This window comes from Octodon degus, unplaced genomic scaffold, assembly GCF_000260255.1.
Source record: "Octodon degus isolate 3935 unplaced genomic scaffold, OctDeg1.0 scaffold00240, whole genome shotgun sequence".
Taxonomy (NCBI): Eukaryota; Metazoa; Chordata; class Mammalia; order Rodentia; family Octodontidae; genus Octodon; species Octodon degus.
This window is the reverse complement of record NW_004524816.1, coordinates 205,122-217,743: the sequence shown is the minus strand read 5'-3', so window position 1 is coordinate 217,743 and position 12,622 is coordinate 205,122. Positions and strand designations below refer to the sequence as shown.

The 12,622-nt window shown below is 45.2% G+C and overlaps 2 protein-coding genes across 2 annotated transcripts in view; both read right to left on the bottom strand.

The window, feature by feature from the left end:
* Positions 1-3,019: 3,019 nt before the first annotated feature.
* LOC101583094 (guanine nucleotide-binding protein G(i) subunit alpha-2) lies at positions 3,020-4,638 on the bottom strand. The gene has a single exon (XM_023706132.1). It carries the CDS (start codon positions 4,632-4,634, stop codon positions 3,567-3,569), a length of 1,068 nt encoding a protein of 355 aa, XP_023561900.1. The 5' UTR covers positions 4,635-4,638; the 3' UTR covers positions 3,020-3,566.
* Positions 4,639-8,774: 4,136 nt separating this feature from the next.
* Positions 8,775-12,622, bottom strand: part of Tfam (transcription factor A, mitochondrial) — a 62,178-nt gene continuing 58,330 nt past the window's right edge. Inside the window, exon 8 of the mRNA XM_004645884.2 lies at positions 8,775-9,323. Within this exon, the coding sequence (XP_004645941.1) occupies positions 8,775-9,323 (549 nt within the window). The remainder of the gene's footprint in view (positions 9,324-12,622) is intronic.

Here is a 12,622-nt window from a genome sequence, read left to right as displayed (position 1 = left end):
TAACACCAGGAGTAATGGTACATTTCTATTATCAATTCCAGCACTAGAGGGTTGAGGCAGGAGGATCATTGTCAGTTCAAGGGCAGCCTGGACTATGTAGTAAAGTACATAGAAAGACCTTGTCTAAAAAAAAAACCTGTCACCTATGTTGTCTGCCTAAAAATCTTTGAAACCTTAAATCTCTTTCTCTTAAGGTCAGATTTCCACACTTTACTTTATCAAGTAAGTTAATTTATAGCCGTATATCTTTACAGGATTTGGAGTGTGTTGGATCTGGAAGAGAAGAAGCATAAGTAATCCTAAGGAGTACAGACATGTATGGATAACTTTTTCTTTTGTTTTGTAACTTTTTATTTTGTTTTGTTTTTTGACATATGGTCAGTCTAGTCTTCATTATGGCTAATTGGGGTTCTATATGCCTCACTTATGTCAGATTCTTTTTCCTGGCTTAGGAAGCTTTCTGCCATTGCTTCTGTGAACAGTTTCTTTTTAATGTCATTTGCTTTGTTTTCTGCTTTTTCATTTACTCAAATCAATCATATGTTATTATTCTTTGCATCACCTAGCATTTGTTGGATTGATTTCTGATGCCCCCTTGCTATTTTAAATCTTTCTCTTTTTAAATCTTTTGTTTATTTATTTGGTATAAGGTCTCATGCAGCTTGGACTCATAGAGATCCTCCTGTCTCAGCCTCTCCAGTGCTGGGATTATAGGCATTCGCCACCATGCCCTGTTTTCATTGCCTGCACTAGTGCTCCCAAAGTTCTGAACACCAGATGTGGGAGTGGAGAGCGAACCTGGGTCCTTGCACTTGCCAGGCAGGCACTTAGATCACTGTGCTATCTCCCTAGTCCCTTAAATCTTCATTTTCATGATCACTGACTGCAAGATCAAGCCACCCATCCTATTGCTGAGCCTGAGCTTAGGGAGAAATCACTGCCTGCCATCTCCTTCTCCCCTGAAATCTCTCTCTTTGCTCAGGAGACATGGGCTTCAACTCCCACTTCAGATCCTTTCTGGGCCCCAGGAACCCACTTCTTTTCTTTCTCTTCCTCATTTTGCTATATTCTGGCACATGGACACCAAATCTTGGGAGGGCTCTTCCCCTGCTTTCACCATTCCCCATCTTTCTGGGAGTCTTGTTGCAATCATCCTACCTCAGTGTGCCAAAGGGCTGAGATTACGGGTGTGGGCCACTGTGCCTGGCAACACCAGGTAACTTGGATTGATTCTTCAGCTGCAGTCTTCTTAAAAGTATGATTTATAAATTATGATCTTTTTCTTGCCTCTTTTTTACTTTCCTCTTTCTTCTGTCCTACTCAATACTTTGCTGTCTGTGCAGGGCTTTGTGCCTACATAGCTGCTCTCAAGAATTTATCTGAGTCTTTTCCAATACCCTAAAGCCACAGTTAACCACAGAAGCTCCAGTTTTCTTGGTAGACTTTTGCTAGAGAAGGAGAAGATTATGGAATGGCAAGCTAGCTGGAGATGAATGTCACATGCAAGAACATGTCCAAAAGCCCTGCGCCTGGAACCAATCAGACAGTACTAGCTTTCAGATCTTCTCATAAAAACTTGATCAGATTTCTTTATTGATATGTTTTAGACTTACACAGTGATGCCATTCATCATAGAATTTGTATCTGTACATGATATATCTTGCTTCTTCTTTTCTCCCCATTTTTCCCTAGGAGAACCTAAACCCGACATTAGCCTGAGGAATGGAAGATATAAAAGACAGCTGCCATAAGCTGCTTGCTCTTGGGGGTCAACCTGTGCTTTGCAGGGTGCAGTTTTTTCTTCACCTTAATTGATCAGCACTTGCTCTAAAGAGCATATTAGTTTTCTTTTTCTATCTTTAATAAATGTGAAATCTTGGCATCTTTTGTCCTTGTTTCATCCAGTTCTTTGTCCAGGACAAGAAGAACCTTAAAAAAATCTCTACAGAGTCCCCAACCCTCCAAAACCCAGAAACACAAGGATGGACCATAAGAAATTTCTGACATTTGGCCATTTTACCTGTAAATATAGCAATTTCATATAATTCAACCCAATACACAAATTTTCCTTTATGCAGAGAGTACTATGGCTAAATAACTTGAAAACTATTGCAGTGGGTTTGTAATGGGTCTGACATTTTGTTTGCCTCATTACAATTAAATTCTACCTTCTCAAAATAAAAATGGATAGAAGCCTTCACTGGGGCAATTTCTCAATATATATTTGAAAAAGACTTTTCCATTATACATGCCCATCAAACCTGCAAATTTGCTTCTAAAGAGTTGTCATGAGAAGCAACCAAAGAACTAAAAAATATTTAGTTATGAAATTTCATGTATTCTTGTTAATGGTGGAAAAAATGGTACACATGTGCAAGGATTATTTAGTTATTTATTATTATATGTTATTTTGTTGCAGGTATGTTCATACCCTACTATTAATAATGGGAAAAATCCAGGTGGTCACACACACAACTGTAATCCCAGTAGTAGCAAAGCTCACTGCATAGTGGACTTTTTCTCAAAATAACAAACAAATAAAAAAAAAAAAAAGTACACCCATGCAATTAAATGCCCAACATCAAGGGATTGATTAATTAATTTATGATATTTCTATATAATGCAATTCCATGCAGTCATGAAAAATTCTATAATACCAACAAAAAGTTCAGTGAAACAACAAAATGTAAATGTAATATGGAACTAAATGATGAATAACTGTCCTATGCACAAATGTCAGAAAGTTAGAGAGGAGCCCATTTACAATAACTCAAAAAGGTCATAAGTGTTGGCTGGATAGCTCAGCAGACTAAAGCACCTGCTTAGGCAGGTGCAGGGACTGGGGTTCAGTTCCCAGATTGCCATGCCAGCCCCACCCCTTGGGCATGTTCAGACAGCAACTGAGAGTGGGCATGATGGTGCAGGTACCTGTAATCTCAGTGCTTGGGAGGCTGAAAATAGAAGGATCACTATGAGTTCAATCTACATAGTGAGACCCTGCACTAAAAACAATTTTTTCCCTTTACTTTCATTTTTATAAAAAGCTATGAGAATGAGCAGGTGGACTTGTGGTCTCCTGGAATGGTGGTGTCTCATACTTCTTGTGCTTTTTCCTTTGGGGCCTCTGAGTGGTAGTGGGGGCAGGAAGGGCAGGAGGCTCCCTGTAAACATTTGGACTTGGGCTGGGTCAGGGCTGGTGCTGGGCAAAGCCAGGGGTCCAGGCTGGAGAAGTGGGTGCCCCTCCAGACACAGGCCTTGGAGACTCAGCATGTGCTCCCCCCCCCACACAGAATAAGACAACGATCAAAAAACTAGAACAGATGCCCAGGAAGAGGCACCATGGCTACTCCTGGCACTCTGATAGAGGCAGGCTTCAAACTGAGGCTTGTGGCCACCCCTCCCCTGAGTCTGAAGCTGAGGAAAGGACCAGGAAAGCTGAGAACAAAGAGGACAGAGGGGAGAAGCGGCCAGGGGGACAGGCAGGGAGCGTGGTCTTCTTGGCCCCATCTTCCTCAGGGGCTGGCGGAGTAGTCAGCAGTGGCCCATCCTGCCAGGCCCACTCCCCCTCAGAGGAGGCCGCAGTCCTTCAGGTTGTTCTTCATGATGACATCGGTGACGGCATCAAACACAAACTGCACGTTCTTCATGTCGGTGGCACACGTAAAGTGTGTGTAGATCTCCTCGGTGTCTTTGTGTTTATTCAGGTCCTCAAACTTACTCTGGATGTAGCTGGCTGCCTCATCATACTTGTTGGCTCCTTTGTACTCTGGGAAGCAGATGGTCAGTGGGCTGTGTGTGATCTTTTCCTCAAACAGGTCCTTCTTGTTGAGGAAGAGGATGATGGGCATGTCCATGAGCCATTTGTTGTTACAGATGCTGTCAAACAGCTTCATGCTCTCATGCATGCGGTTCATCTCCTCATCCTCAGCTAGCACCAAGTCGTAAGTGCTCAAAGCTACACAGAAGAGGATGGCTGTGATGCCCTCAAAGCAATGGATCCACTTCTTTCGCTCAGACCGCTGACCACCCATGTCAAACATCTTGAAGTGTAGGTCCTTGAAGGTAAAGTGTGTTTCCACAATACCCGTGGTCTTCACACAGGTCTGCAGCACATCCTGCTGTGTAGGCATGTAGTCACTCCGTGCAATCCACTCCAGGTCATTCAGGTAGTAGGCAGCTGAATCGTTGAGCTGGTATTCTCTTGAGCAGCTGAAGCAGACCTGCACACCATGGTCAGCCCAGAGCCTCCGGATAATTCTGGAAAGGCCCTCAGGAAGCATGCCTTGCTCCTCAGCAGTGTAAGACCGTGCAAACAGCTGCCTGGCGTCATCCGCACGGTGAGGGTCAGCAAAGTCAATCTGCAGGTTGCTCATAGCCTTGACAGTGGCCATGATGGACTGGATGGTGTTGCTGTAGACAACCGCCCGGTACTGCCGGCACTCCTCCTCTGAATAGCCATCTTCACGGATGATCTTCATCTGTTTGACGATGGTGCTCTTTCCTGACTTGCCAGCACCTAACAGAAGCAAGTTCACCCCCTGTGCTGCCTTCTCGCCGTCCTCCCGCAGGTTCTTGTCGATCATCTTGGAGCACTCAGCTGCCGCCTTGTCTTCGGCGCTCACGGTGCACCCCATCCCGCTGTCCACCAGCCCGGCCCCGCACGGCCCACGGCCTGGCTCAGCCCCGCCTGACCCACTCGGTTCCCACCGCAGGCCCTCTGCGGACAGCTCCAGATGGGCAGTTCCGAGCGACTGCGGGAGGTGCCTTCCCGGCCGGCGCGCGCCAAAGGCGGACTAAATAAATTTTTTAAAAGAAAGAAAGAAAATAAAAAAAAAAGATTATTAAAACAGTTGTGGGAAAAAGAGCAGCAAGAAATACAAGAAACTCGTTTAAAGGAAAATTGAAAGTACTTGTGAAAGACACAAAGCTAAACCTGAATAATTGCAACTCACACTACGTATCAGGACAATATCTCAAATCACTAGATCTAAGGGGCAGGGATAAAGAGGAGGGACATTTTCATACTTAAAATGAAACAAATGGAGAACCATTTTTTAAAAAGTAAATTAGATCTATATCTATGTCCTTCATCCATATAAATTTTAATTTATTTTAACTTAATTAACTTTTATTAATGATATGCTAAGAAAGAAACATACAAAAATTAAAGAAAAATAGAAATAAATTCATTTATGATCTAAGAATAGAGGGGAATTTTTCAAATAATCCCTAATCCAGAAACAATAAATATTGAGGAATTTTGTTACATTAAAAGAAGTTACAAAGTACTTTATAAAAAAATTTTTTTAATGTATTTTGTTGTTAACAGGGTCTCACTATGCAGCTCAGACTGATAGTGATCTTCCTGTTTTCAGCCTTTCCAGCACTGGGATTACAGGTGTGCACCACCACACCTGGACTCTGGCCACCTGGGGGCGGGGCTGGCACGTGGTGCCTGGAATAGAACCCCAGTGCAGGGGATCTAACTGCAGCCCCTGTGCTTGCCTAAACTTGCCTAAGCAAGTGCTTTAGTCCATTGAGCTATCTCACTGGCCCCTGTAAAGTACTTTCATATAAACATGTAAGAAAGTCAAAATACAAATGCCCAATAAGAAAAACAAAGCTAACAATTTGTAGTACTCTTCTATAAAGAGTTCTTAAAATGTAGCAGGAGGATAAAGCTAATGGAAAAATAGGGAAAAAACTAGAATAGGCAGCTTATTAAAAAATAAATCAAATCAAATCAAGCAGTCCTTGAATATATGAATAGATAGCTAAACTCTTTCATCATATTAAAACAGAAAAATAAAATCTTACTACAATTATTACTCCTCACTTGGGCTAGCAAAAATCCACCTTTGACAAAAATGCATTAGTGGAGCCATGGAGATGCACACACTTCAGAGACCAAAATGAAACAGTCCTAGAGGTAAGCTAGCAGAGCTGAGCAATTACATGCAACCTTTGCCCAGGAACCCCACTCCTGGGACTGACTGCATCTTGATTCACATCCATTAACATGAAGCAGTACAGGTCTAGGGGTTCTCACTGTCCTCTCACTCATTGAGGCAAAATACTGGAAACAACCCAAATGGTCATCAATAAGGATCTGGTGAATGAACTACATAGAGCATTTTTTGAAAGAACATGGAATAAACTCCATAATATACTAGGTGGAGAAAATTAATATACTAGAGAGGGAAAGGAGAAGGAGAAGGAGAGGGGGAGGGAGGGGGAGAGGGAGAGAGAGAGAGAGAGAGAGAGAGAGAGAGAGAGAGAGAGAGAGAGAATAATAGAAATAGGGCTGGCCAAATAGCTCAGTGGATTAAAGCACCTGCAAGCAGGTACAGGGGCCAGGGTTCCCCCTGGACTGCCCTGCTGGCCCTGCCCCGGGGTGCCCTGAGATGGCAATTGAGACTGGGCATGGTGGCACATGCCTGTAATTCCAGCACTTGGGAGGCTGTAAACAGGAGAATCACTACGAGTCTGATCTAGTACTGAGACCCTGAACACCCTGTAGATCCTTTCCTAAAATATAAAAAAAAAAAAAAAGAAGAAGGAAAAGAGAAAGAAAAGAAACAGCTGAAAAGAAATAGTTCACTAAAAATATGTAGACATACTTCAAGAAAAGAAATTTGTATCAAAGTTTTGATACTACCTTTTTGAGACACCATGAGATTTTATTTATTTATTTTTATTTTTAGGGAAGGGTCTGCAGGGTGTTCAGGGTCTCAGTACTAGATCAGACTCGTTGTGATCTGCCTGTTTACAGCCTCCCAAGATCTGAGATTACAGGGGTGTGCACCACCACGCCCAATCTCAATTGCTGTTTCAGTGTGCCCTGGGGGGGGGGGTGGCAGCATGGCAGTGCTGGGGATCGAACCTCCAGCCCTTGAGCCGCTTGCAGGTGCTTTAATCCGCTGAGTTACTTGGCCAGCCCAGGCACCATGAGATTAGCACCAGTTACTTTTGGCCTGGGCAGCTGCAGAGCTACAAGAGGTACTCCAAGTGCTGGACATCAGCTTCTAGACAGCTATCAGCGAGGCACACTATCGTTTGGGTGACCTTGGTCATTGAGATTGCTACATGTGCACTTTCAATGTCTTTCTAAGGGCTGGCAGTGATATGTGGCATCCTGTAAGGGTCCCCCATATGGGAGTAACAGTATCTGCTAGAAAACATCATGCTGTTGCTCTTTTCCTTAAGCGTGTATACAGTTTTTTGGTGGACTCTGTACATATGGTGTGTTTTGTGTAAGAAAGGAGAATAAATATATCTATATGTATTCTTTGCTTATATATTTTTTAAAACACCAGGTATAAAGTATAAAGACTAATAATAGGGGCACTAGTGGAGAAAGCTAAAAGGGGGACAAAGAAGAGCAAAGAGGACAGGAATGGAATCGACACTTCCCTGACTATAAATTTTCCTCTGATAAATATGTAAATATCTTAGTCAATCAAACAATGGAATACAGTGAAAAAGAGCAGCAAAACTCAAATTTGAAAACAAACTGAGCCCAATGATGTCTCCTTTTTGTGCAGGGACTGCGAAAAGCTTTCGCCTTTTACTCTTCGTGTTGTGTTGCCCGCCTTTTTATTTGGAAGAAAATAGGTTAGACGAGTGCTCTGTGGAGCATGTGCCATTGCAAATTTTTTCTTCTAGACTCCAGCTTGCCTTTTCACATTTCATGCTTTTTGTTTGTGTGATAAACACAAGTTCTTAATTTTAGTATAAATATTTTTCTCTTTGGGGAGTACTATATGATCTTTCTAAGAAATTGTCTACTCCAAGCTGTCAATAAAAAGGATCTTCAGTACTTTTTTCCTGAAGCTTCATTGCTTTACCTTTCCACAATGAGATCAACAATTGATCTGAATTTAATTATTTAGTAAAATGTAAAGAAGGACCAAGATATTTTTCCATCTGGATTTCCAGTTGGCCAGCAGTGCTTACTACCAGGCTCATCTGTCAGTGCAACCCCCTCATCTTTGTCAGAAGTCAGGTGAGAGACACATGAAGGCTTATTTTCTCGCTGTCTGATCCAATCACACTCTTTAATTTAATTTTTACAGGATCTGCCAGAATAAAATTAATGAGCTCTTTCTGTTAGGCATTGTTGGAGGAAAACTAGGTGGGCCTTTGACCATATCTGGAGGGTACGCTATATATCCAGTCATGAAATTCTAAATAAGTAGGTACATGCTGCTCTATTTAAAATGGGGCTACAACCTCATGAATTTATCTTAAATTGAAAATATCATAAGCACTGGATACACCTAAGTTGCCATACATTGTCGCTTAGTAATAGAGGACATTGCATAGAATCGGTGTTCGCCCTGGTGATTGTGTGTGTGACCTGGCTGCAGTTTTAACGACCATCTCGGGCCCAGGAAAGGACCCAGAAGACCCCGGCTCACGTCACACCCTGCCAGCCCTGCTCCGGTGTGGAGTAACAAGGCGAGCTGCTGAGGGCAATGTTCTGCCCTTAGAGACAGCTGCCACCCAACAGAGCACAGTCTATACACTGACCCAGGCACCTCCCTACAGCTCTGGGTCTCTAGAGGAGGAATTAGTGGGTCCCGTTGTAGACGGGCGGTGGTTCTGCCTAATGTCATCTGAGATGATCCCTTATGAGACGTGGCGCTTTCTTCAGACTCCTAATGACCAGGGCCAGCGGCAAGGATGCGCGCAGGTCTGGCCCTCCTGGGGTATGTGACCCAGGCCGGTAGAAGGCGGGACTGCTGGCACACGACTGGGCCAAGGAGGAGCGCTTACAGGACTCGGGGTCCCTGGGGCGCCTCCTGGAGCCCCGTCCGGTTGTGACCGTGCCAGGAGAAGTGCCATCCTGACCTAGGAGACCGAGGCCGCCAGGGCCACAGGGCCCAAGAACGAGAGTTTCCAGAAGCCAAGAGGGGAGCGCCCAAGGCCAGAGAGGCGGCATCTGCGCAGTAGGAAAGTTGGAAGGGCTTGGGCTGGGGGAGGAAGCCGTGCCGCGTGGGGAGCCCGAGCCCCGAGCCCGCACAGTGCCTCCTGGTTGGCGCTGGCGCCTCACCGCCCCAGGGAGCCCCCAGACAGCAGCACAGCCGGACACCAGCGCCACGCAGCCGCAGCGGGGCTTCCCAGCAGCAGTCCGCGATTCCGCGAGAGCGGGGTGAGCCGCAGCTGCGGCCCAGGGCGGCCTCCTCTCCCTCTTGTCCTTCTAGCACTCCGCCCCAGTACCCCTCCGCGCCCCTTACGTCGTCACAGATCTGCTTCCGCCAAGATGCGGCTGACACCAAGTTGAACATCTCCAGGGCAGACACTGTGACTGACAAACGTTCCTGAGGAAACAGCTCTCAAGGGGTGATGGGAATATATGGTAACTATTTTAGCCATTTATTACAGTAAAAGACACAATGTTACCAATCCTCAAAAACAGTCCACCTTGCTTTGAACACACATATCTCGTGGTCTTGCCACTTTCTGGTGCGGTTCAGGAGTCCTCTTTTGTGAGTATCTTAACAAGCTATGATCAAAAATATGGTGGATCACTAAGAATGGTGGTGCACGCCTGTAATCCCAGCACTTGGGAGGCGGAGGCAGGAGGCTCGCTGTGAGTTCCAGGGCAGCCTTGGGCTCACCTGTAATTCTAGCATCAGGAGGCTGAGGCAGGAGGATCCTCGCAAGTTCAAGCCTCGTCTGAACTGCCTCAAAAAGAATAAAACCAAAATAATAATAATAATAATAATAATAATTTAAAATAAGGTATGGGGGCATATTTTGAAGATTAATGGCACTGTGCCTTTTATTTTAACAACTTTTTAAAGTATTTGCTGCATAATGCAGTCACTTCCTATTTTCCTCAGTAGCTTCAAGTAGTAGATTCTGGGGCAATGGGCACCGGGGCTTTATCTCTTTAATGATTGCTATTAAGTCTTGTGAGAAAGGGAGGAAAAGTAAATCACAAATAAAATTGTAAGTAAAAATCTACAGCTAGTTCCTACTATCTGCTTATTTGACTAATTCTTACAAAGCTATTTGAGGTGTGTAGGACTGTTATCTCCTACAGACGAATAAGCGGAGGCTGCCATGGTTGACATAGTTACATCAAAGAGTCAGCATTTGTCCGCTGGGCAGCCTTATCTAGGAACCATCTTACAGTACTATTACCCACAGTCTACTCGTGCTAACAGCCAAATAATCCTCACAGATGTGATAAGCAGTTCCAGAAGCAAGATACGGGGCACAGACCACCAGGGAACTGGGTACCTACAGAACACTTAACATAGCCCAACCTAAAATGATCACCCATGTTTCTGAGAAAGAGGCCTTACACTCCCCTTTTAAAAATATTGCTCTGATTTTTTGTTTTCTTTTGTTTTTGTTTCAGACAGGGTCTTGCCACCCAGTTCAGGCTAGCTTTAAACTCACTACATTTGTAGCCCAGGCTGGCCTCAAACTTGCTGTGAACCTCCTGCCTCCTCCTCCAGAGTGCTGGGATTAGAGGTGGGTGACACTATGTTTGACTGATTATTATTATAAATTAGCTAATTCCTTTTTTTTTTTTAATCTTTTTGAAACAGGGTCTCACTATGCAGCGCAGGCTGGCCTTGAACTCACTTTGTAACCCAGGCTTGTCTTGAACTTGCAACGATCCTCCTGCCTCAGCTTCCTGAGTGCTGGGATTACAGGCATGTAGCACCTTGCCCAGTGATTACACTCTTCATAACGTGAAAATTCTCCTAAAATATCTGTTTTTGCAGATTCTCCAGGGAAAAAATGAGACCTGTGCACCCTGAGAGTTTGTTAGCTGTCTCCTGAAAGACAGCTCTGAGGGTAGCAAAAGCAATGGCTTCTATAGACAAGGAATGTGGAACTCCTTTTCCTGTGTAATGGAATTCTGCGGTAGGCTTTACAGAGGAATTGGAATACTTAGATGTCTCTGATTTATTTTTCAGTTCTTAGAGCATTCTCAGTCCTGCAACGAGAGTTAAGGGTTCCTATGGCAGGGAAAGGGAAGAATTCCTGCTGGGACTTTCTGGAAACAAAATTCTGATGTTAATTTTGTCAGTTATAAGTCGAATTTGTAGGCTCCCCAAGTACTTTTTGTAAAAATCCAGTTGTTGGGGGGAAATGTACACTTGCAAGAAACCCTGTGCTGGTCTAACCAGATATCACTCAGAGCGCTGGTGCTCTGGAGATTCATGGGAAGGGCTCTGAGACTCCAAGGACTCCAAGAACAGCCATGGAAGGGCATCCCTACATAGACTATGCATTGTTTCAGATCCACTCTGTGAAACCAAATAAATCTAGTGCTTCTTACGCTAAAGTGAGAGTAGTGTCTGGGAACACACAGCAGCTGGGCCTCAGATGCAAGGAAGGTTGCGAAGGAGCTGAGCAAAACATGGGTGCCGTGAGTTTGTGGGTCCTCAGCCACCAGCATCAGGTCCGCCATAGGCTGGGTCTTGGGACCAGGAAACCCATCTTGCACTAGTGTTCATGGGGTCCTTCCTGATCACCCTGAACTGCCTCACTGTCATCTGCTAGGTAAACGCTGGCTGAATGGAGGGTATGGCCTTGATTTCTAGCAAACGATATGAAAAATCACCCACCACACACTCACTAGACTGCAGCATGGTGGGGGCTCAGAAACATACTTTAAAAGCAGGGTGAGCCACAGTGCAATTCCCCAGGTTTCTTGGCGATATTCTCCTCAGTCCCTGCAGTGGAAGCAAAGGCCAGAGAACAGAACTTGAGGCCTTGATGCCCAGCAGCTTCCGCTCACCTCAGCAGGGTCAGTGTTCCCAAACCAAAGCCACCTTATTTTGAACAGGAAGAGAGTTTAAGAATTGTAGAGAGTTAGGTGATATGAAACAGTGAAAGCCCAGCATGGTGGTGCACACCTGTAACCCCAGCACTGGGGAGGCTGAGGCAGGAGGATCATTGCTAGTTTAAGACAAGCCTGGGCTACAACGTGAGTTCAAGGCCAGCCTTGGACTACATAGCAAGACCCTGTCTCAAAAAGGAAAAAAAAAAAGAATGAAAAGGCGGGAGAAGCAAATTTGTTTTCCCACAGCATCAAAGAATCGGCGTCCAAGGGAGCAGCAGCCTCTGCCATAACCAAGGACATGGTGTGAGCAAACAGCTGCTGGAACCAAACTTCCAGAAACCAGGCCTGAGCAGTAAGGTGGGACTCAAGCCACCCAGGACTCAGCTGCTGCCCTTAGAGCCACACTGCCTCTGTAGAGTGGGCACCAGCGAGCTTGGCCTGCCCGGAGCCCACGCCTTGACCCTGGGAGCTGCTGACCAACATCACAGAGTATTGACATGCCGGGAGGCTGGGGCCCACATCAGGCTGTGCCAGCGGACAACAGCCCCAGCTGGCACCCTCTGTGCACAGCTCTGCCTTCCCAGTGCCCCTCAGCCCTCTGGTTGGCCACACTTAAATCACACTGGAACCTAGACTATGAAGGAACTGGAAGACAGGGTGTTTGGTTTCCCAGCCTTTGTAGTAAGGGAAAGCAGCCTAGAGAAAAGGGGATGAATGTGAGCACTGAAGCACCAAGCAGTGCTCAGCGAGTGCCCTGTGCTCCGCAGGGAAGGGGAGACGGGTGAAGGGAATTCTCAGCTTCAAAACAGA

Bases quoted from the DNA above. Each gene is read 5' to 3' on its own strand.
- LOC101583094 (XM_023706132.1), bottom strand. From the start codon at position 4,634: ATGGGGTGCACCGTGAGCGCCGAAGACAAGGCGGCAGCTGAGTGCTCC.